Source organism: Capsicum annuum, chromosome 3 (genome assembly GCF_002878395.1).
Source record: "Capsicum annuum cultivar UCD-10X-F1 chromosome 3, UCD10Xv1.1, whole genome shotgun sequence".
Lineage (NCBI taxonomy): Eukaryota > Viridiplantae > Streptophyta > Magnoliopsida > Solanales > Solanaceae > Capsicum > Capsicum annuum.
Genome location: NC_061113.1, coordinates 196,067,757 through 196,089,422, shown reverse-complemented (window position 1 = coordinate 196,089,422; position 21,666 = coordinate 196,067,757). Strand labels below are relative to the sequence as shown.

Here is a 21,666-nt window from a genome sequence, read left to right as displayed (position 1 = left end):
TGTCACAGAGGTGGGGTTAAGTACAAAGGAATTCATGAACTGCATTTTTTTTGTGTTATGCTCAGTAATAATATTTTAGCTAAGTAATCTCAGTGACCATAGACAATGTATTAGTATAAGTATGTACTTGTAATTGTTTATACTACAAACAAATGATATGTTTATTAAGGACATATGAGAAAAGGAATAAGATTATATTGGGTTTATCCGCGACTAAGAAACAAAATGATATAGACACCAAAATAATTTCAGAATTTTTGCATTTGTAGGGGACAAATGATGGTTGTCAATTACTGGAAATAGTTAGAGAAAGTTAAACAGTAAAACATATTGTCGATGAGAAGCTGAGTACTAGTTAATAATTTGGAATTTAGTTATTTTCGCAACCTGCATTGTCATATTTAGCTTTGGAGTACTTGAAGCTGAGCTGGCGCATTTTGGTTGATATCTCAAATACGCCAATATTGCTTGTGCAATCCAACGATCATACTTTTGTATCACTATGACCTCACAAGTGGTACTGTCATTTTTAAAATTGTTATGCTGGCCTTACCCTTGGGGAACTGAAGTCAGTCAAAGATTCATATGATTTCAAAACCTTATCTATGTTTTTCCTCATTGGCGCTCTCATAATTTTACCAACCATCTTGAAGAGGAAGCAGATGTTTGAATAGAGATTTCTTAAAGACCCAGTAGATTACCTTATAAAAAAACTTTAAGATAATATTTGTTAAGACTTCACAATAAATTGGACTGACAGGACTGAATTAACAACCCTTCATTTTCCAGTACCTGAATCATAGTGGAGAATGCATTTTCTAGTTACTTACAGTTTGGCCTAGCGCAATCAAAAGGATGATAAATGTTACAAACTGTGTTCTTTACCCTTTTCTTATATTAACTGGATTAGTTGGTTGAAACCAAAGGTGATTAGTTATAGTATTTAATAAAATGCGAAAAGTAAGTGGCAGTAAATACATTTTAATTGTAAGGTGATATATATATATATATATATATATATATTAGTTTTCATCACATAATGTTTGCATGTTCATCAAGAGGAGCAACTCAAATGTAGTTCTACACATGAACTGGTCTTAAGTTCATACTTTTTTTCTTACATAACATAACATGTCCCTCAACATCTGATTGGTTAAGCATGGTCGAAATTCTTATTGAATTAAATATATGTTGTACAAATTATTTCACATACCTAATGGTTTTATTTGTATGTTGATACTAACTGTACTCAAAAAAAAAAAACTTCTTCAATATTTTAAATATGTAACATAGGGTATTTAATGGATGTTAGAGATAAAAGTTGGATGTATCTTCCAAAATCCACCATTCAGTTCCAAAATGGAGTCAAGGATTTTCTCAATGAGGCATTTGAACGAGCTTCTCAAGAAAATGAAATATTATTCCCTTGTAGATTGTGCTTTACTCGCTATTGGCATTATCGAGATGTGGTGGAGGATCGCTTGTCTGGTCATGGATTTGCTCCTAATTACACTCAATGGATTTTTCATGGTGAAGGGGTTTCATCAACAAATATTCAGCATTCAAGCAGTGTTTATGAAACTTTTAACCAACATGACGATATAGATAAAATACTTCATGATACTTTTAGAAATGAAGAAGATGACTAGAGGAATGAAGGGCATGAAGGAGTAAGACAAGGGCCACCTAAAAATGTTAAGAAATTTTTTAAACTAGTGGAGGAAGGAAAACAAGATTTATATCCGGGGTGTAAGAGTTTTTCTAAGTTGAGTTTCACCATCTGGTTGTACTTGTTCAAATGCATTCACAGGCTGAGTAATGTAGATTTCTCCGACTTGCTAGACTTGATAAAAGAGGCTTTTCCATTTGCTCAGATTCCCGAGTCTTTCTACAAAGCAAGAAAGGTGATAAGAGATTTGGGTCTTAATTATGAAAAAATCCATGCATGCCTTAATGACTGCATGTTGTTCTAGAATAAGAATGCAAAGCTCGATAATTGTATTGTGTGTGGGTCTCCTAGATGGAAGAATGTTCATGATGAGTTGATTAATAAGACTACTAAAGTTCCAGCGAAGGTCTTAAGGTACTTTCCTTTAAATCCTAGGCTTCAGAGGATATTCATGTGTTTTGAAACATCTGGAGCTATGAGATGGCATGCTAATGAACGACCCAAAGATGGAAATTTAAGGCATCCTACTAATGGGGAAGCTTGGCAACATCTTTATTCCAAGAACCTCGACTTCGCCAACGATGTTCGTAATGTTAGATTGGGTTTTTCAAGCGATGGTTTCAATCCATTCAGAACAATGAGCATTTCTCATAGCACATGGCCGGTTATGTTAATGAACTATAACCTAGAACCATGGATATGCATGAAGCCGGAGTATATAATGCTATCAATGATTATTCCAGGTCCCTCATCTCCTGGAAATGGTATTGATGTATACTTGCAGCCGCTAATTGCAAAGTTGAATGAACTACGGAAGGTGGGAGTGGAAACATTTGATGCTGAAACTAACCAAACATTTAATATGTATGCAGCTTTATTGTGGATAGTTAGTGATTTTCCAGTGCTAGCAATGCTTTCTGGATGAAGCACCAAGGGGAGATGGGAATGTCCTACTTGTAATCATAGTACTTGCTCCCAATATCTCAAACATAGTTGTAAGATGTGTTACTTGGGTCATCTAACATTTTTGCCCCTTGATCATCCATATCAAAGAGATAAAAAATCTTTTAATGGTAAAGAGGAGCATAAAGCTGCACCTACTCCCTTATTAGGTGAAGAAGTCCTTGGAGAACTACGTGAATTAAATAATGTGTTTGGAAAGAGCAAAAAAAAGAAAAAAAATAGTGATGGTCCCTGGAAAAAAGATCCATATTTTTTGAATTGTCGTATTGGCCGGAAAATAGATTGTGATACAACCTTGACCTGGTGCACATAGAGAAGAATTTCTATGACAGTTTTCTTGGTACATTATTGGATATATATGGGAAGTATAAAGATCATGTAAACTCATTCTATGACTTACATCAGATGGGGATATGCAAAGATCTTTAACCAATAGAAGATGGTAACAGTGGAAAAGTTCATCTAGCTAAAGCTTGTTTCTTTATGAAACCGGAAAAGAAAATGTTGTTTTGCACTGTTTTAAAAGATGCCAAATTACCAAAAGGGTGTGCCTCTAATATATCAAGTCAAGTGCAAATAGATGATATGAAAATATCAGGATACAAAAGTCATGACACTCATTTCATAATGCATCACTTGCTCCAGGTTGCAATCAGAAAAGTGTTACCCAAAATTGTGTCTTTGGCCTTGATTAGGTTGGGGAATTTTTTTAGAGCCATATATAGTAAGGTTATAAGAAAAAGTGATCTTGATAAATTGAAGGTTGAAATCATAGATATAGAATGTGAGCTTGAAAAGAGTTTTTCTCCCACTTTTTTTATATAATGACACATTTGCCTATTCATTTAGTAGATGAAATTAAGCTTGGGGGCCTAATTCATTTGCGTCATATATATCCTATTGAAAGAAATCTGTGTAATTATAAGGGATTTGTTTGTAATCGAAATACCCCTGAAGCATCAATCGCAGAGGGTTTTTGGCTGAAGAATGTTTGAACTTTTGTTCGAGATACCTAGATGATGGGGTGAAGACAAAATTTAGTAGGTATTCAACAGGCGATGATGAGGGCACTCAAATAGAGGGACTTGATTTGTCACCTATATTTCCTAAGATAGGTCATCTAATTGGAAGCAAGAAGAAAAGAAAAGGTAAGACTTTTGAATTGGATAATCATCAATGGTTTCAAGCACATCGATATCTTTGTTCAATACCGGAGATAAACAAGTAGAGACATTTATCAAGTAGGATGAAATAGTTATTTGTATTTTATCTTTATTTATATGATATCATAATATGTTTAAATTTCATTTATCTATATCATTATTGATTTAATTTGTATTACATGCTGGCAGGGAACATAAGGATTTAGTTGATAATCATAGTAAAGGACGTGCATGGGTAAAAGCATAAATTCATAGTCGAGAATTTAGTGACTGGTTTAAGAAAAAAGTTAAAACTGTTGAAGTGCCAAATCATTTAAGGTAGCTAGCTATTGGGCTAAATTTTGTGGCTAAAAGATATATTTCATATTTCATGAATGGATATCAATTTCATACAATGACACGGGATGTCTCAGGTAAGACTCAAAATAGTGGAATGACTTTGTCAGCAACTAAAGATAGTTTTGCTAGTGCTAGAGACCCGAATCCTGTCGATGGAATGGTTATCTATTATTGAGTTATTCAAGATATCATCCAGTTAGATTATTGGGGTTGCTTTAGTTTTGTACTATTTAGATGTGATTGGTTGCATAATGAAGTAGATGACTATGGGTTGACGCGCATAAACTTCAATAGAAAATGCAGCATAGATGACCCTTTTGTACTAGCATCACAAGTTCATCAAGTTTTTTATGTTGAAGATCCAATCGAGAAAGGGATTTACTATGCAAGGAATAGAGTCCCTATTGATTTGTATGATTTGGAGGAAGAAAGTTGTCCCAATATTGAAGAAACATTTTGGAAGGAGCCTAATGATGACATTGGTTCATCCAAAAGGGTACTCGATGTTGATGTCAGATGGTCGAGAAATGATCTCCCTGTTAATATCATTGATGTGCCTTCCCATGTACAATATTCAAAAGATGTAATGGAAACATTAGAAGAGGAGGATGACATTGATAAAATTGATTGGGATTGTATGGAAGCTGATGACTGACATAATAGTCATTTATTCATAATAGTCAATAGTTAATGTGTTTGTCCTTTAATTCACCTTTTGAGTGTTTCAATTTTTTATAGAATACCCCATTTGTGTTCTTGGATTTTGCTTATCAATTTTCATATCTATGTGTATGTGTTTTGGTACAAATGTATGTTGTTATTTATCTCACTTTTACTTTTTGTTGATTTAGGTATACTTCATTTGCTCTCTATAAATCTGGAAATGCTCAGTTTTTATTGAAGTACTCTTCAAATACTTGGACAGTTGGACTGATAAGGTAATTCAATTTTTAGGAAACCAAAAAAGAAATGGAACAGGAAAAGATGAAATTTCCAACTGTAGCATAAGAAGAAAGGTAAGTTAATGTTGCATGACTTTATTGATATCAAAATCCAGATAAAATATCAGCTTTCAATACTTTGATTAGGATTTTGATTAGGATAACCTATTGTTGTTGTTGTGGTTATTGTTGCAGCTGGTCTTACTGTTGTGATGAATAGTGATGCATTTGTGATAATTTCATCTGCTTAAGACAGGTATATAGTTTAAGAACTTTAAACTTCCACCATTATCAAGATTGATTTAATAACTTTTGGTCTTTTGTGATTCTAGTTATTGGGTGTCTTCATGTAAATGTGTTTTGAACTTACCAACTAAACTTTTTTCTTGATATGAATTAATTTGTTGATTATGTTATTCCCTTATCTGAATCGTGGTGCCATAGATGGTATTTTTTACTTGAGATTGTTGTTCTGTCTATACTTGTGATTTGTCCAAGGAATGTGAATTTAAAATGAAAAAGGCAAGTGTGGGAACCTTTTCTGTGTAGTTCATCGCCATTTTGACAAGCAAGACTGCTCATTTGATTATAAGATGGTTGTTTTTCTTCAATTATATGGCCAATTTAGCAGATTATGCCCAGATTTATGCTGCCTCTAAGAGAAACAAAAGATACATTCATACTCTTTTTCACCTGAACTTGACTGCTTAGTACTGCCTGTCCTATTCTCTTCTAGAACATAAAGGAATATCTTGCACATAAATAACAAGTTGTTTGATAGTTTGAGGAGATTTCAGTGACGAGGGTCTCAGTGGCTATACTCTGATATACTCTGAACTTTACTGCTTAATATATTCTGATGGTTTAACCTTTCTTCCAGAATCTAGACTATTAGTGGTTGTTCAACTATACATATATGTTCAAGCAGAAACACATACAAGCTACAGACTGATATGCTGATTCTTTCTTGTTAAGGCAACGTCCTACAAGAAATCAACATTGATTATAGTAAACTTTTAAATCATGAACCAATGGCCAAGTATAAATCATTACGTTGTTATTCCATTTCATTTTATTTGTTTTGGTTCAGTTTCTGTTACAAGTGGTTGAAGTATATAATCATTGATTTACTTGCATCCTAGTGACTAAAGTTATTGATTTATCTACCTTAATTTTATGCAAGTTTGGATAAAAATGAATCAACAAAGGTCTTCAAAAAATGACAAAAGAGCAAGGAAAAAGGCATTTACTTGACCTGGATCGTTATCATCCATGGCAAATAAAAAACAATGATTATTGACAACAACTGAAATAGTTAAAGCCATACAATCGGAGAAAGAGAATCTTCTTAAATTAATTGGAGAACAGCAGCCACTAGTTCAACAATAGACACCAGTACAACAGCCACCAGCGCAACAACCACCAGTACAACAGCCACCAGTATAGCAGCCACCATCTCAAGAAATTAAACAATCTATCGTGGAGCATTATGTTGTAGAGGAGCAACATGCAGATGATGAGCAAGATGTAGAGGATCAAGTCTAAATGGCCGATTCATCCACTCCCATAATAGCTAAAAATTTCAAAGAACAAGGTAACATATAGCTTAGAAACTTATTGAATTTATTCGTGACTTCTAATTTTCTTCTATTTTCTTATTATTGAAGGTCCTTCCACTAAAAAAACTAGAGAAAAAACACAAATGCACAAGGTACATAGACGACAAGATAAAAAATTGATCATACTAAATCAAAAAAATCAACCTGTTGGTCCTACTGATGAAGTTGTAAGTGAGTTAGGAAGCTTCCTTGGCACATTAGCAAAAAATGCGACCCTTTACCCATTGGATATATTTGATTGGAGGCTAATGGATACTAAAAATGATTTATGGGATTATACTCAGGTTTGTCAATGTCAGTATTTGATATTTTTGAATTGTATGTTTTTTCATTATCCTAACTGAATGACATAAACTTTTAGTTAAAATATGATATTCCTGATGCCACAAAAGGTTGGGCTTTGGAAAGACTTTGAGAATCTTGGAGAAATCATAGAGCTAATTTGGAGGAAAACATTATGATCCATATGAAAATGATGAAGTTCAAATGGCGAAAAGGCCGGGAGGTGTTCCAGAATGTCAATGAAATAGCTTCTCATATACTGGAAGTCTGAGAAATTTTAGGTAAAACATATTTCAACATCCGTGATCATATTACTATTAGTTCTATAGAGTATTTATTACTTTTGTTAATGTTATTGATTCATTTTACAGAAAATGTCTGAAACAAATACTATAAATCGAAAAGAAGCTGATAGATCCATACACTGCTGGCAAAAAGAGTTTTGCTTTAATTCGCAATAAATTGGTGTGTTCTCTTATTTCTTATTGAGTTTTAACTTGTAATTTAAGTAATTGTTAATATTTATTTTCATATGAATAGGAAAAAGATAAGGGGTGAACTCTATCACTGAAGGAAATATTTGCGGTCACAAGAGAAAGAAAAACTGATCGTACATACAAGATTTCAAATGAAAGCACCAGTAGTAAAATTGTATAAAACTTAGCTATTATAAGTTTATATTGACATCTAGTTCTTAATTTGTAATTACTTTAATGTGCTTTTGAATATGATTTATTAGGCTAAAATAGAGAAAATTGAAATGTAATATTGTGCAAATGATCAGTCAATAATAATTCTCAGCAGTCATGGGACCTGAACATCTGGGATGTGTAAGACTATATGGAATTGGGGTTACAAGAACTTCCTTGAAGAGAATAAACAGTAGTTCTGATCCAACCTTCAAAACCACCAATGATGTCGTGCAACAAATGCAAGAAAGGATGCAAAAAATAGAGAATCAAATTGAGGAACAAAAGAGAACCATTAGACAAAAAGGTAATGCTGATGTAATTTCTCAAATTCAGACTATAGGATTATTGGATCCTAAGATGCTAGCGACATTTTCCATTCCTTTGTCAAAAGATTCTATCTCTATACTTGCAGATACTGGGAAAAACAGTCTAAACAATCAAGGTTAGTATTTAAAATTCTGAATTTCACTCCAGCTCTTTTATAATCTTGTGACATTATTGTATGTATCTTGAAGTAGTGAAGTCATACGGATCCAATTTTGATTCAGTACACTTGTTGCAATCTTGTATTCTTTTTATCTTGTTGTAATCTTGAAGTCTAGTAAAGCCATGTGTGGCCTATTTCGATTCACTATCATTGTTGTTGACAACTTGTTGTTCTACTTGTTGCAATCTTGTATTCTTTTTTATCTTGTTGTAATCTTGAAGTCTAGTGAAACCATGTGTGGCCTATTTCGATTCACTAGCATTGTTGTTGCTATCTTATTTTTTTGTTGTCACTTATTTCTTGTGTTATGAACTTGATCTTATATCTCTATGGACAAATCAAACTATGCAAGGACTATCTGGACTATTTTTCCTTGGTGGAGTTTCTATCTGAAAGAGTCTCTGTAAGGTATAGGTAAGGTCTATGAATATTCTACCCTCCTCAAACCTCATACACTAGATATGCTGTTGTTCTTGCTGCTTAATCTTCAAAGTCAAAATCTTTGAATTAGTTTCAGCTGGGAAAGATAGCCATCAAAAGTTGAACTCTATTCAATGCTGATTTTTTTAGATGAACTGAGTTACTAGTTTTCCAATGAATGTAATATATTGTAGTGGTTGATTTATTTACACACGTGTCTAGATGGCCACTTTAATAATCTAGAAGGTAACAAGCAGATGGTTAGTCCTATGGCTATGTCCTAGTTCAGTAGTTTATAGAGCTTGACTTCTGAATTATGAATAAATTGCATTTTCCAGACTCATGAAATACAAATACATCATACACTTACAAGCTATATCCCTAACTGCCTATATTCTTTTGAGATTTAGTGTTCAGTTTATCCATGTTTATGTGTTTTAAGGATTTGAGTTTTAATGAGCCTTTCTATTTACAGTTTGTTGTTACACATTATCGGTTACATATAAAAGTGGAGTTTATGAACGTACCATGCTTTGTGTAGGTTCCACATATGGTTAGAACCTTATCATCTATAATGAAACTTGCCTTGATCTTGTGCAATGTACACGATGAAAGTTTGTTCATGGATTCCATAGACTTCTTAGCAAGTTTTGCTATTGGAGAACTACTAGTTAGAATCACCTTGTCTTGTGTTTTATTACAACTGTATTTACTATCCTTTTTTCTTGAGCATCTTTCTTTACCTCATGAGCCTTATGCATCAATGTATAGTTTCTCCTTTCTGCACCAAGTATAAAACTAAATCTAGAAATAGGACTTAGTGGGAAGATAAAAACTAAAATACATACCCTTCGAAGGGTGAGTATAGCAATCTATACACTGGGTCTGCTTGATCTTTCCCAACTTTGGGTATATACGTATTCTTGATCTCAATATTGGGTATGTTGTTGTGCAGTTTGTTTTTGGACTTTAATTTTGTTTCTCTTATTGTTGCAAGTGATCATGACATAGAAAATGGTGGGAACGAAATTGATAAACTAGATCTGACCTAAGAGATTGATCACACTGGCTTTATGTTACATTAGCTGCTGAAAAAGTTGACCGAGTAGTTTCAAACATCTTTTATTTTTGAACGTTCAAAAAATAGTTTTTTGCATATAACATTTTGGGAATTAATTGTTACTAATACTCTTGATGATTAATATATATCTACATTTTATGTGTTATGGCAGCTTTATAAATTCATTGCAATAGCATAATATAGTATTATTGAATATTTTAATCATAATTGTCCTAATAGCCTCAAAATAACTTCCCTAATAGCATAAAATTAACCGTTACTAAAGCTCATGTATAACTATCACAGTAGCATAGCATATGCATACAACCATCGCAATAGTATATATAACCGTCCTAATAGCATATGCATACAACCATCGCGATAGTACATATAACCGTCCCAATAGCATATGCATACAACCGTCACGATAGCATATATAACCATCCTAATAGCATATGCATACAACCGTCCTAATATCATATATAACTGTCCCAATAGCATATGCATACAACCGTCGAGATAGGATATATAACCGTCCCAATAGCATATGCATACAGCCATTGCAATAGAACATACAACCGTCCTAATAGCTTCTGCATACAACCATCAAAATAGCATATATAACCATCCCCGTATAGTCAAGACAATAACCGTCGTTGAAGATCATGATATAGGGACGGTTATGGCACAACCATCGTATTAGACTTATTGTAATGCCTTCAGTTGTATCAGTTATGGGAACCATCACATTATATCTATGGGGACGGTTATGATGTCTATTAGGATGGTAATTGAACCATCTCTATATCCCCTTTTTCCAGTAGTGATACTACTTGCAAGTATGGTCAGTATGTAAACACCACCACTAAATGGCCTTGGTTAATGGTAAATTGATTAGTTGATTGATCGGTAATAGTTTTAATTAGGAAATAATAGAGGGATATGTACCAAAGCTATGGAAGGTAGAGGTCTCGGGGGGACCGAAATTGAAAACTCATATTTTCGGATGTGAGGTTGATCTTGGTGACCGTGTGCATGATGTCACACTATATTTTGGGGAATGCACTATTCATCCTAGGTTCTCTTCCCTGGTCGTGTGACTACATGCACTGGGGCCCTTTCAGTAGAGGAGTTAAACCCATATAGCTCGTGGGTGGTTTAGGACACCAAAGATACACAGCCCAGGAAAAGGTTTTAAAGGCATGTTAAACCCGGTCCCCTTTCCCAACATGGTTATATATATATATATATGGTTGTGTATATATGGATAGTTTTACTTGGTTTCATAAATGACATTATTTTATCCTTATCTTGAGATCATGCTAGTGTTCACCCGCTAACCCATATACTGGCGGCTGTATACCCATGCTATGCAGGAACCGACCATTCTAATCTTCCTACATAGTGATTGACTCGGGGATTAGTATTTGGACTAAAGTGGCGAGCTTCCATTATTTTAGAAGGCTCTATTTTATGTTATGGATATTTATAGATACTTAGATTTTATTTTGGATATTGGTTATCACCATAGTTGGGGGCATGTTCCAATCGAATATTATTACTCTTTTGGTTAGAGGCTTTGTGGTACTGCTATAGGTTAGAATGGGTGGGAACGGTATGGGTGTCATCCTTAGCATTGGTATTGGTGTTGAGGTTGGCATCATCGGACATAATTTCTCACTGTTCTATTGGTATTGTTATTGGCCCTTATTTTGGTAATGGTTTGGTATGGTTGGATTGTTGGTATGGGATAGTTGGACTCAATTGGGTTGGTCACAATTGTGATCTTATCATAGAGTCTTTATGTGAGATGTTACACTATCTTATTACATACTTGAAATTTAGCTAACTCAGGGCGCGCGAAAGGAGGTTAGGTTGGGTAATGAGGGTAGTCTGTGGTCCCGATCGGACTTTGGATGCCTATTATGACAAGGCCCACGATTAGGATGCATCATCTATGTAGCACAAACATGGTACCTCTATACCTGGAAGGGTTATAAATAGCCCCCTTGATCGAGATTTGGCTATTTTTCACTCCCATTCGAGCTCTTGAAACCCTAGAATGTCATGATAACCTCAAATTGATTCTTAGGGGTGAGTTATAAGTTTTATTAACATATATTTTTTTGATTAACAATAGATTTAAGGTATTAATCCCTTATTTTCATACTTCAATTTCTTGAATTTTTGGTCAAAAACCCCAAATTTCTTAAGGTCTTGATTTTAGCCCAAACAAGCTTGGGTTTTACTTGATTCTTGAGGGTTATAGTTCTCTAATGGTGTATGAACATTGGGTTGATCTTGGAAATATATTTTTCATATCGGGACCCACTTGGGGTTTTTGGTGTCATTTTTGGACACGAAGCACAATGGTGCAATATGGGTATTGATGTTATCGTAATGATGTTTACATTGTATTTTTGATAGATTGGCACCTTAAAGAATTTTTTTGGAAGGAAAAGTAAAGATTTAGCAGATTGTTGAGCAATCTTTGAATTGGAGGTAGGCTAGGCTTACTCCTTGTTAGATTGAGAAATGTTTTGATATAATTGTGATATATTGTTAGATTGGGATGGGTTTTAAGTATTGGATTGATGAAATTTAAGACTTGGGTTAGTTGGACCAATTAAGCTATATGAATCTTAGAGATTAAAAGCTTGACTTCTTTCCCTTTGACTTTGGTGGAATAGACTTCATTGTTCATGTTTAGCATGAGAATTCCTTAGAATATTCAAAATATTAGGTAAATTACTCTAGTTGATCATACTTAGAGTAAGCTAGCCTTGGTTTCTAACACTAGTAAAGGTTGCCTTAGTTCCATTGGACTTAGTAAAGGTGCTTGAGTAGAATATCTACCTTAGAGATTATGGTGGCTTGCTATACATCTAAGATTTAATTTATGTACCATAGCCTAGTCCAGGGTAGAAATTGACTTAGAATGCAATTGGAGATTTATATATGGGCTTGTTGACCCACCTTAAGGAAAGACTTATGATTAGTTCCCTTTAACTATTACGCTTAGTAATTGACTAGAGAGTTCCCTTTTGAGGCAATATTGATGATTTTTTGGTACTTGTTAGTTAGGTGAAATGGCATTGAGAATAATGCCCAAGTGATTATGCCCTTATATTCCTTGTTGGTTAAAGCTCATTTCAAGCTATTAATTATGATATTGCGATTATCTATTATTTGGGCTAATGAACATGTTATGAATGAGCCTTTGACTATAATATGGCCTAATCCATAAATGATATTTGACCACGCTATGAATAAGCCATGGATTATGTCATGATTTAATTATTTCTTATGTTATTGATAAATTATCTTTAGGCCAATAGTAGGCCAACCAATACACTATTAATGAGCCACTATTCATGATATCGCTTATGGTTATGTCCAAGGTCTAAACGACTAGATTATGAATTATGTAAAGATAAGTCATTGATTATACATTTGATTTAGCCATTTTTAGGCTAGTGTTCGGGCCGTTAATTATACTATTGCCCAAGTTATGATCATGCTTAATAATTATGCTAATAAATCATATTGAAAATCTTCCTTATTGTTGATATTAGAAATGATGATGTAAATGGTACTAGAAGGCACACTTATTGACTATGTACAAGAATGCTTCATAGATTATGTTTGCTTATGTTATGCTTTTGTCTAGTAACCTAACTAGTGATTATGCTAGAAAGCGTTCATGTTGCTAATATTAGGAGTCATGATACTAAGGGCTCTAGAATGCCTATTTATTCACCACATGAGAAGCTATGCTACTAATCATGTTGAACCCGTTAATGACTTTTGATATTCATTCTATAAGTATTCATATATTTTTGGATAAATTTTCCTTGACGACAAATAATGAGATATAAAGGTATGTTTCTCCTTACTTCTCTTTTACTTTAGCCCTTGTGGGTCTTGTCATTTAGCCATCGTGGGACTTGTTATTTACTCTATCCCTCTAGGGTTGTCATTTACTTTATCCCTTGTGTTCTTATCCTTTATTATTGATATATTGATGTGATACTAATGCCCGGCAAGGTCGGAGCATATATTGATATAATGATGATTCCCAACAAGGCCGAAGGATATATTGATGTGATTATGATACCAAATAAGTTTGGAGGATATTATGATGATATGATGATACCTAACATGGCTGGAGGATATTATGATGACATGATGATACCTAGCAAGACCGAAGGATATCATGATAATATCATGAAAGACTGGAGGATATGATGATGATACTCGGTGTGACCGGATGATATTATGATGATATATTGATGCCTGACAAGGCCAGAGGATACTACGATGATATATTAATACCCAATTCAGTCGGAGGATATGTTAATGTTATGATAATGCTCGATTTGAATCAGGCTAGCCCTATGTATGGGAGTTATATGTTTATTTATGTCCTTTCATAGTTGTCTATAATATTGATTTTAGAGGTATCAGTTATAGTCTTCTAATGAGTTAAGGTGTGAAGTGGTATATTTATTGACATAAGGATGAAAGATGCTTAGTGGTAGATATTACTTAAGTGGCTAATAGTGAGTAGTGGATTCTGAACCTTTATGATAAAAAGGACTAGTGGTATTGAAGGCTATTAATAGGGATGATTATTTCATTATGGTGTATAGTGATAATGGGTTTAGTAATGGTGATGATTAGTTACTATAAATTACTAAGTTTATGATATTGATCTATAGTTTAATGAGGATTTGTGGACTAATGATACTAGTTAATAAGAGATGTTAGTTGAGAGATAAATAGGTGTGTAAAGGGTAATTAGTGGTCTTTTGTTAGATGGTGACTAGTAGGATTATGTTGGCTAGAAATAAATATTGGTTAATTGTAGAATATGGTTTAGTGATGAATCTTGACTAGATGCTTGATATTAGATGTTTAGGGAATAATGGTTAGTCGTTAACCATTGAATAGTGATTATATGATGAATAATAGATAGAAAATAATTTGAGGTTATATGATGACTAGTGAGTAATTGGTTTAGTAATAAGCATTGTCTATCTAATAATGAGTGAATAGGGTGTATATATGAGATGGATTCCTACTTAGTGGTTAGGGTTACGGTTATGAGTATAATCGTATATGTCATTCAATTATGATTATTGGTGATGATTATGAATGTTGGCAAATGGCCATTTGATGTAAATTATGAAAAACTATGGATAATGAGAAAGTTGGTTATATATATAAATATATATACATCTATATATATATATATATATATATATATATATATTGATGAATTAAATCTTTTATGCTCTCTTGGATATGCTCTCCGGTGGTATGGGATATCGTGATGGGTTCTTTACTTTATTCTCTCTTGGGTGTACTCTTCTCTAGTGGTATGGGACGTTGTGATGGGCTCTTTACTTTATGCGTAAGTGGTGTATGGGTGCCAACTTTTTATTTATGTTTGCTTGTGATAGTACTTGTGTTGCTCGTGATTTCAAATCATTTATTCCTTATGCTCAACGATATTAGCATGCACTAATACCTTATGTTATATTGTTATTTTGATATTTCAAGTTGTTGTGTACGACAATATTTACAAGTGTTGACGACTTATGTTATATTGTTATTCTGATATTTCATGCTTGTTATATACAACAATTTTAGCATGCATTGATGCCTTATGTTATACTGTTATTTCAAATTGTTTACTTATTATATATACAATGATCATGGAGATGATTCAGGTTCGATTCTGTACCTTTAATTAGTTATGATTATCTTGCAGTTTATCATTCTTATATCATGATTTAGCTCATAAAACTGATGATGCCTACTGAGTACCCGTTGTTTTGCTACTCATACTATACTTCTGTACCTTTTTGGTGCATATTCGAATATCAGCTATCATCATTGAAGATGGTTCATATAGTGATTAATTTTTGGAGATAGGGTGAGCTCTTGGAGTTTTAGTCACTTAATTTTCTTCCATCTCTTTTAATCAGTCTCTAGCATTTGAGACAGATATATTAACTATTCAAGATTTTGAATTGTACTAATATCATTAGTTGCTCTTGTTCTATCTCTTCCAATTTTTAGGATTGGTATCTTTTATGATAGTTATCTAGAACCTTTATGTTTTAAATTGATTTCCTTGGATTTAGCCTATGTTGGGCCTTTCTTACCTAATTAACCCATTACGTTAGATTAGGGTTGCAATATTAGCTTACCTACAAATGGAAATTGGTAGGTGCCATCATGAATTCTAAATTGGGTCATGATAAATTGGTATCAGAGCCTAGGTTTCACCGCTATTGATGGTACAAGAGAGAGTGTCTAATAAAGTCCTGTAGATTGAAACATTGATGTCCGTTTCCTATCTTCGGGAGGCTATGGACATTTTTAGGAGTTTTTAACTTCTTTCACTTATATCGTGCTAAGAGTCTGAGTTGGTTTGTAGAATATTCTTTGACTTTACTCTTTCATAGATGGCCAGGACATATGCTATCGCTACACGTGGTAATGGCCCCAAGTTCAGGCCTAGGGATCCTGCCGTTGGTTGAAGATGACCTAGAGGTCATGAACAGCCTAGAGACGTGTCCCCAGTTAGAGGCCAGTATAGGCCGCCTTCGCCAAACCCTATTCCTGCGTAAGAGCCTAAGATTCTTTCGAACATTCAACGGTGGGCCAGGGATTTTCCCATGCTCCACTAGATTTTGTTCCCTCTTTATTGCTCAGAGATGCATTAGTTCAGCTTTTGGGTTTGATTTGTGGTATGTCATCTGATGGTGTGCAGTCTATAGATCAAAGTGGTATGGGGGAGGGGAGTAATCTGTAGCTATGACTGTCAGAGCCTAGGATTCTCCTGTGCCAGTAGTTTCTCAGCCAGTGGTTGCTCAGCCTGCTACTTCTATAATGAATTTTGAGTATGGAAGAGTTCGTGCTGTAATCGGGGTGGGCTTTCCCTTCCATATATCGACTCAAAGTTTGGCCATTGCAAATAGGTCTTTTGCTGAAGTTTTGGATTATGCTAGGGTAATGGAGGAGATGCATCGTGAGGGTCGCGAGGGTTGTGATAAGGAGGCCTAGTTTTCAGGGTAGATTCAGTGGGAGCTATAGTGGTTCCCGATTCAGAGGTGGTAGTTCTCATGTTAGGTGAGTCATCCTAGTCGGCCAGTTTAGGCAGCTCTTCAGACTATTGATGGAGGTCATTCTAGTGCAAGTATTCACACTAGTAAGGGCATTGGTCATTCTTTTAGAGGATCATTTTTTGGTCAGTCTAGACGTGGTGGTCATTCCAGGTTAGTTGAATCTACTGGTTCTGGTTTTGCTTAAGGAAAGTATTATAGCTGTAGAGGTTGTAGTCACTATACTCAAGAGTGTCCTCTTCGTGGGGCAATTGTTTCTTCAGCTCAGAGTTTCCCCCTATTAGAGTAGTTCACCCCTCAGCTAGAGGTGGTTCTCATGGTCGTAGGGGTGATTTCCAGGGTACTCGAGGAGGTTCTCAGACAGGCGGGACAGGAGGTCGGTCAGGTGCCCAACCCGGTGGCGGGCGTGGTTAGTTTTATGCAGTACCTTCTATACCCAATAATTAAACTTTGGATATTGTAGTTAAAGGTATGATTTTGTTGTGCCCCTAGTCGGCCTTTGGGTTATTAGATCTCAGATCCACTTATTCTTATATATATCTTCTTATTATGAACCATGGTTTGAGTTGTCTATTGATTTATTATGTGTCATTATATGTGTCTACATCTGTAAGGGATTCTGTAGTAGTGGATTGAGTATTTTAATCATACGTTGTGACTGCCACGGAGCACCTTCTTGGTGCATCCATGAGATGCTCGAAGAATACCCTCAGTCATCTTAGCATAGTCCACTATACTCTGAATGATGCTCCAAACACTACCATCTGAGATGTACCTAACTGTATAGAAAAATCCAATCCCTTCATGAACTTTTGAATCTTCTCAGACTCAGTGGAAATGCTAGCATAAGAATATCTAGACAAGGTATGAAAGTGTTCCTCATACTCTAAAATAGTCATGGACCCCTGCTCCAGGTGATCAAACTTATCTCTCATTCGATCCCTTAGACTGTAAGGTACAAACTTCTCCAAAAAGGCCTCAGCATACTGATCCCAAGACATCTTAAGAGAATTAAAAGGTCTGCAACCAATAAGTGACCTCCACCAATCTCTAGCAGCATCCCTTAACTGATAAGTAGTATACGCAACACTGTGCGACTCAAGTGAACCCAGGTTATGCAACTTCTTATGGTAATCAATCAAGAACTCATAGGTACCCTTTCCCACATTACAAATAAACCTAAGGGGGGGGGCAAATGAGTAAATCTCTCAAACCTCTTCTGATCCTCTAAAGACATGACTGTATTCACCAGAATATGAGCATACTGAATCTAGCTGGTTGATATCCCACCTAAGGAGGCAACATAGAAGAAGGCTGAACTCCTGACCTCAGAATAGCATATTCGAATGTAGGTACTGAAGGAGGAAAAACACTCGGAGTCTACGGAGTACCAAAAGAAGAAGTAGGTACAACTAGAGGATCCATACTTAGGGCTGGAGGAACACCACAAATCAACTCTAGCACAGACGGGGGACCAACACTCGGAGCTAGGAGATCACCAGGCACACTCAAAGGAGCACCCTCCAAATGGGTTAACAAGTAAATCAACAACCCCTCCAATACTGTGGTAGAATAATTCAGTTGGACTGAAGTAGGATTGACATCACCAATATGTTTAATAGGAAGCTCAAGGAAAAGTCCTCTAGTACTGCTCCTAGATGAGGAAGATCCATATGCCCGTTCACTACCTCAAGCCAATCCATTACTCACAATGCACCCTATAAAATGGGGGCTATCCTCGGATGAAGGATCAACTTCTCTAACCTCCTAAGATCTAGTCATCATCATCTACATAGAAAGAGTAGAATATGACTTAGAACACAAGATATGAAAAAAAATCCACACGATAAGGAATAAAATGAGGGAAATTTCGTAAAGACATCTTATAGCCTCTCGAAGATAGATATGGACGTCTATGTATCGATCCGCAAGAATCTATTAGACATTTTGTTCTTACACTATTGAGACCAATGAACCTAGCTGCTATGATACTAATTTGTTATGACCCAAAAACCAAGGGTCATGATGGCACGTGTTGGGGAACCCTTGACAAGTAAGCCTATCACACAAACTGATACAAAAAAGGAAAATAATAACAATAACCCAAGTAAGGCTTCTAGAATAAAGACGAACCACACAATGTAGTAAAGCAAAAAGATATAATCAATAAATACCATAATCCTAAAACATGGTGTCACAGTGTAAGAACATCACTAGTACAACTCGAGATCAAAATACATAAGATATCCAAAATAGAAACAACTCTTTTTCTAAAATACAAATAAAGACATAGTCTAAGTAAAAAAAGACAGTAGTCAACTCTATAAGCAAGAATCCAACTGCTACCTTGAATATCTCTAAAGTATCACGCTAATTTAGCCATCATGAGGGCACTCAAACTAGGATCTATTTTGAAAGGGCACTATAGGGGTGAGTATCCTCCACTTGTACTCAGTAGGTATCATAGACCGATTTAGTAAAGTAGAAAATAAAGCATAAAAAATACATACTAAGGACATATCACCTATAATCAAAAAACATCCCACAATGGTAACCCATACCGTATCCACTAACAGTTCTAATATCCACATACATAACAAATAAAAATAGAGAAAATAAGGAAATATACATATATACGAACATCAATACGAGTAAAGGCAAGTAGAACAAAGAGTAGGTAACAGGTTAAGATAGAAATACAATCACAGCATAAGCACAACAATGTAAATACAAAGAAGATAATGATGATGTGATGCATGAGTTTGTCGCACAACCTCTGTATATACCTACGGATCTTAATCTTCCCAACATAGGACCCATGGGTGTTTTGTCAACCCGTATAAAATCTATATCAAATATCATATCCATATCTCCTCTTCGATAGAGGGTTTTTAAAACATCATATTTTCTATCAGTAAAAGCCAGTGTTTCCAGTATTTCCACATTGTTACCAATATTTCATGAATGTATATGATATGAGGATGTAATTCTCACAATTAAAACAGAATGATTATTTTCATATCCAACCAATATACCAACCAACCGAGTCAATAATCCAATAAATATTTTCAACCATCCATGAAATTCAACATAAACCATATTCCAATAGAGAAAAATACATCAAATATACCATTGATACCATATTAGGCTTTTTTATTAAGTAAGATACAACTAATTTCTGATACATCAAGCCAACAATAGCATACAAGACCCTATATGATCACGCATAGCAAATAATGTTTCAAACTTACCAAGTACATCAATATAGGCCCCCACATGGGCGTAACAAAATAATTTATTGATTTTCATGTTTAGTCCCCACACCCTTAACATGCTTTTATTTCAACATTAACTACTCAACTCAGTCTGAAGAAAGTTAAGCCTTAACCTACCTCAAATACCAAAAATTGGTCCTTAAGATTTCACTTTGAAGCCTTACTCTATTAGAAAGGACTCAGATTCAACTAAAACATATAAATATAGAATATCAATTGAAAGCCAATCATACTCATATTGCCTATTTTCAAGTCGGGGTCAAAATGAAATCCCAAAATGGGTTTTTGAAAATAAAGGGTAAAAGTGTAAGTTTATCTTTGACACATGTTTTTCATATTTTAAGGAGTCTACATCTGAAAACCCAAGAAAAAATGAGTTAAAACGAGGTCCAAATTGAAGAAAAGTCATTTTGAAGCTTCATCAAAAAAAAATCAAAAAAAAAAAATTTTGAAATCAAGAATCTAAAGTTGTTTTGAAGATAAAATTGAGAGAAAACTAATAATTATAATATTAGAAACTTACCTAAGAGAAAATGGGGTTTGAATCAAAGAAATATATATTTCAGGCCATCCGAGCCAAAATCTTCAATTTTTCACTTTAATCCGAGTTAAAACAAGAATTAGATGATAAAATTAAAGTAGTTAAAATAGGTGTTTAAAAGCTTAACCAAGCTTAGAAATGGAAGAAATTTCTCAAAAGTGTGAAACCCTAATCTCCAAGTCTCAAAAATAGGAAAAAATTATGAAACATGGGTATATATAGGGTTCAAGTCTCTATGGACCCCTCAAAATTTATTCGGAATCCCGTGAACACAAATGAAGTATGCTACCCTATCAACTTTGATGCTCCGAGTTCAATGGCTATATAATATTTTCAAAAGAATATGATTTTCACAAAGTTGACCCCTAAAATACAATTTCACAACTTTCTGAACCGAGGATCGAAATGAGATATAAAAGTCATAAACCAAAACAGCCATGTTACCACCCTAAAATCAACATTCTGGACTTTTAATGCATTTTTTTCCATCCGATGAACAAATCAAGAAATATTTACCAAAGTCAACTATAAGGCTCTTAAAGTCACCAAAAATCACAATATCACTTAAATCATACCAAAATATATCGGGAACTATGCCAAACATCCTCGCACCTTACAAATACCATAAATCAACCACGGAAAGGGGTAAAATATTCAAATCACAAAAAATACACTTTCCACATAAATCACCAAAATTTGAGTCTTTATAAGGGTGTTGCCTAGTCTCGAGTGAAATCAATATTTTAGGACCAAATTAAGGCATATAAATTTAAGGACAAGAAGTTGAATGCACTCCAGAATAAGGTGGTACATAGAAAGGTGGGGGTACTACTCTTGATGCAGGTAGGGTGTTGTGGTTTAAGGGAAGGATATGTGTTCCTCGATTTGGATATTTGACTCGTAATGTACTTTTTGAAGCCTATGGTTCATGTTATTATATTTATTCAGGAGCAACCAAAATGTATCATTACTTGAGGCATCTCTATTGGTGTCCTAAAATAAAGACAGGCATAGTAGAACATACGGTTAAGTGTCTCAACTGTCTATAGGTGAAGTATAAGTGTCAAAGGCCTACCAGT

The 21,666-nt window shown here is 34.6% G+C and overlaps 1 protein-coding gene across 1 annotated transcript; it reads left to right on the top strand.

Annotated features, from left to right (window-relative positions):
- The first annotated feature begins 7,782 nt into the window (after positions 1-7,782).
- Positions 7,783-18,314, top strand: LOC124896779 (keratin, type I cytoskeletal 9-like). Its single transcript, XM_047408621.1, has 5 exons — positions 7,783-8,110; positions 16,501-16,658; positions 16,806-16,924; positions 17,035-17,180; positions 18,124-18,314. The coding sequence occupies exons 1-5, from the start codon at positions 7,783-7,785 to the stop codon at positions 18,312-18,314; spliced, it is 942 nt and encodes a 313-aa protein (XP_047264577.1).
- The last annotated feature ends 3,352 nt before the right edge of the window (positions 18,315-21,666 follow it).

Bases quoted from the DNA above. Each gene is read 5' to 3' on its own strand.
- LOC124896779 (XM_047408621.1), top strand. From the start codon at position 7,783: ATGGGACCTGAACATCTGGGATGTGTAAGACTATATGGAATTGGGGTT. The intron at 8,111-16,500 runs GTTAGTATTTAA...CTGTGCCAGTAG, and splicing joins AAACAGTCTAAACAATCAAG to TTTCTCAGCCAGTGGTTGCT. The intron at 16,659-16,805 runs GTAATGGAGGAG...CGGCCAGTTTAG, and splicing joins AAGTTTTGGATTATGCTAGG to GCAGCTCTTCAGACTATTGA.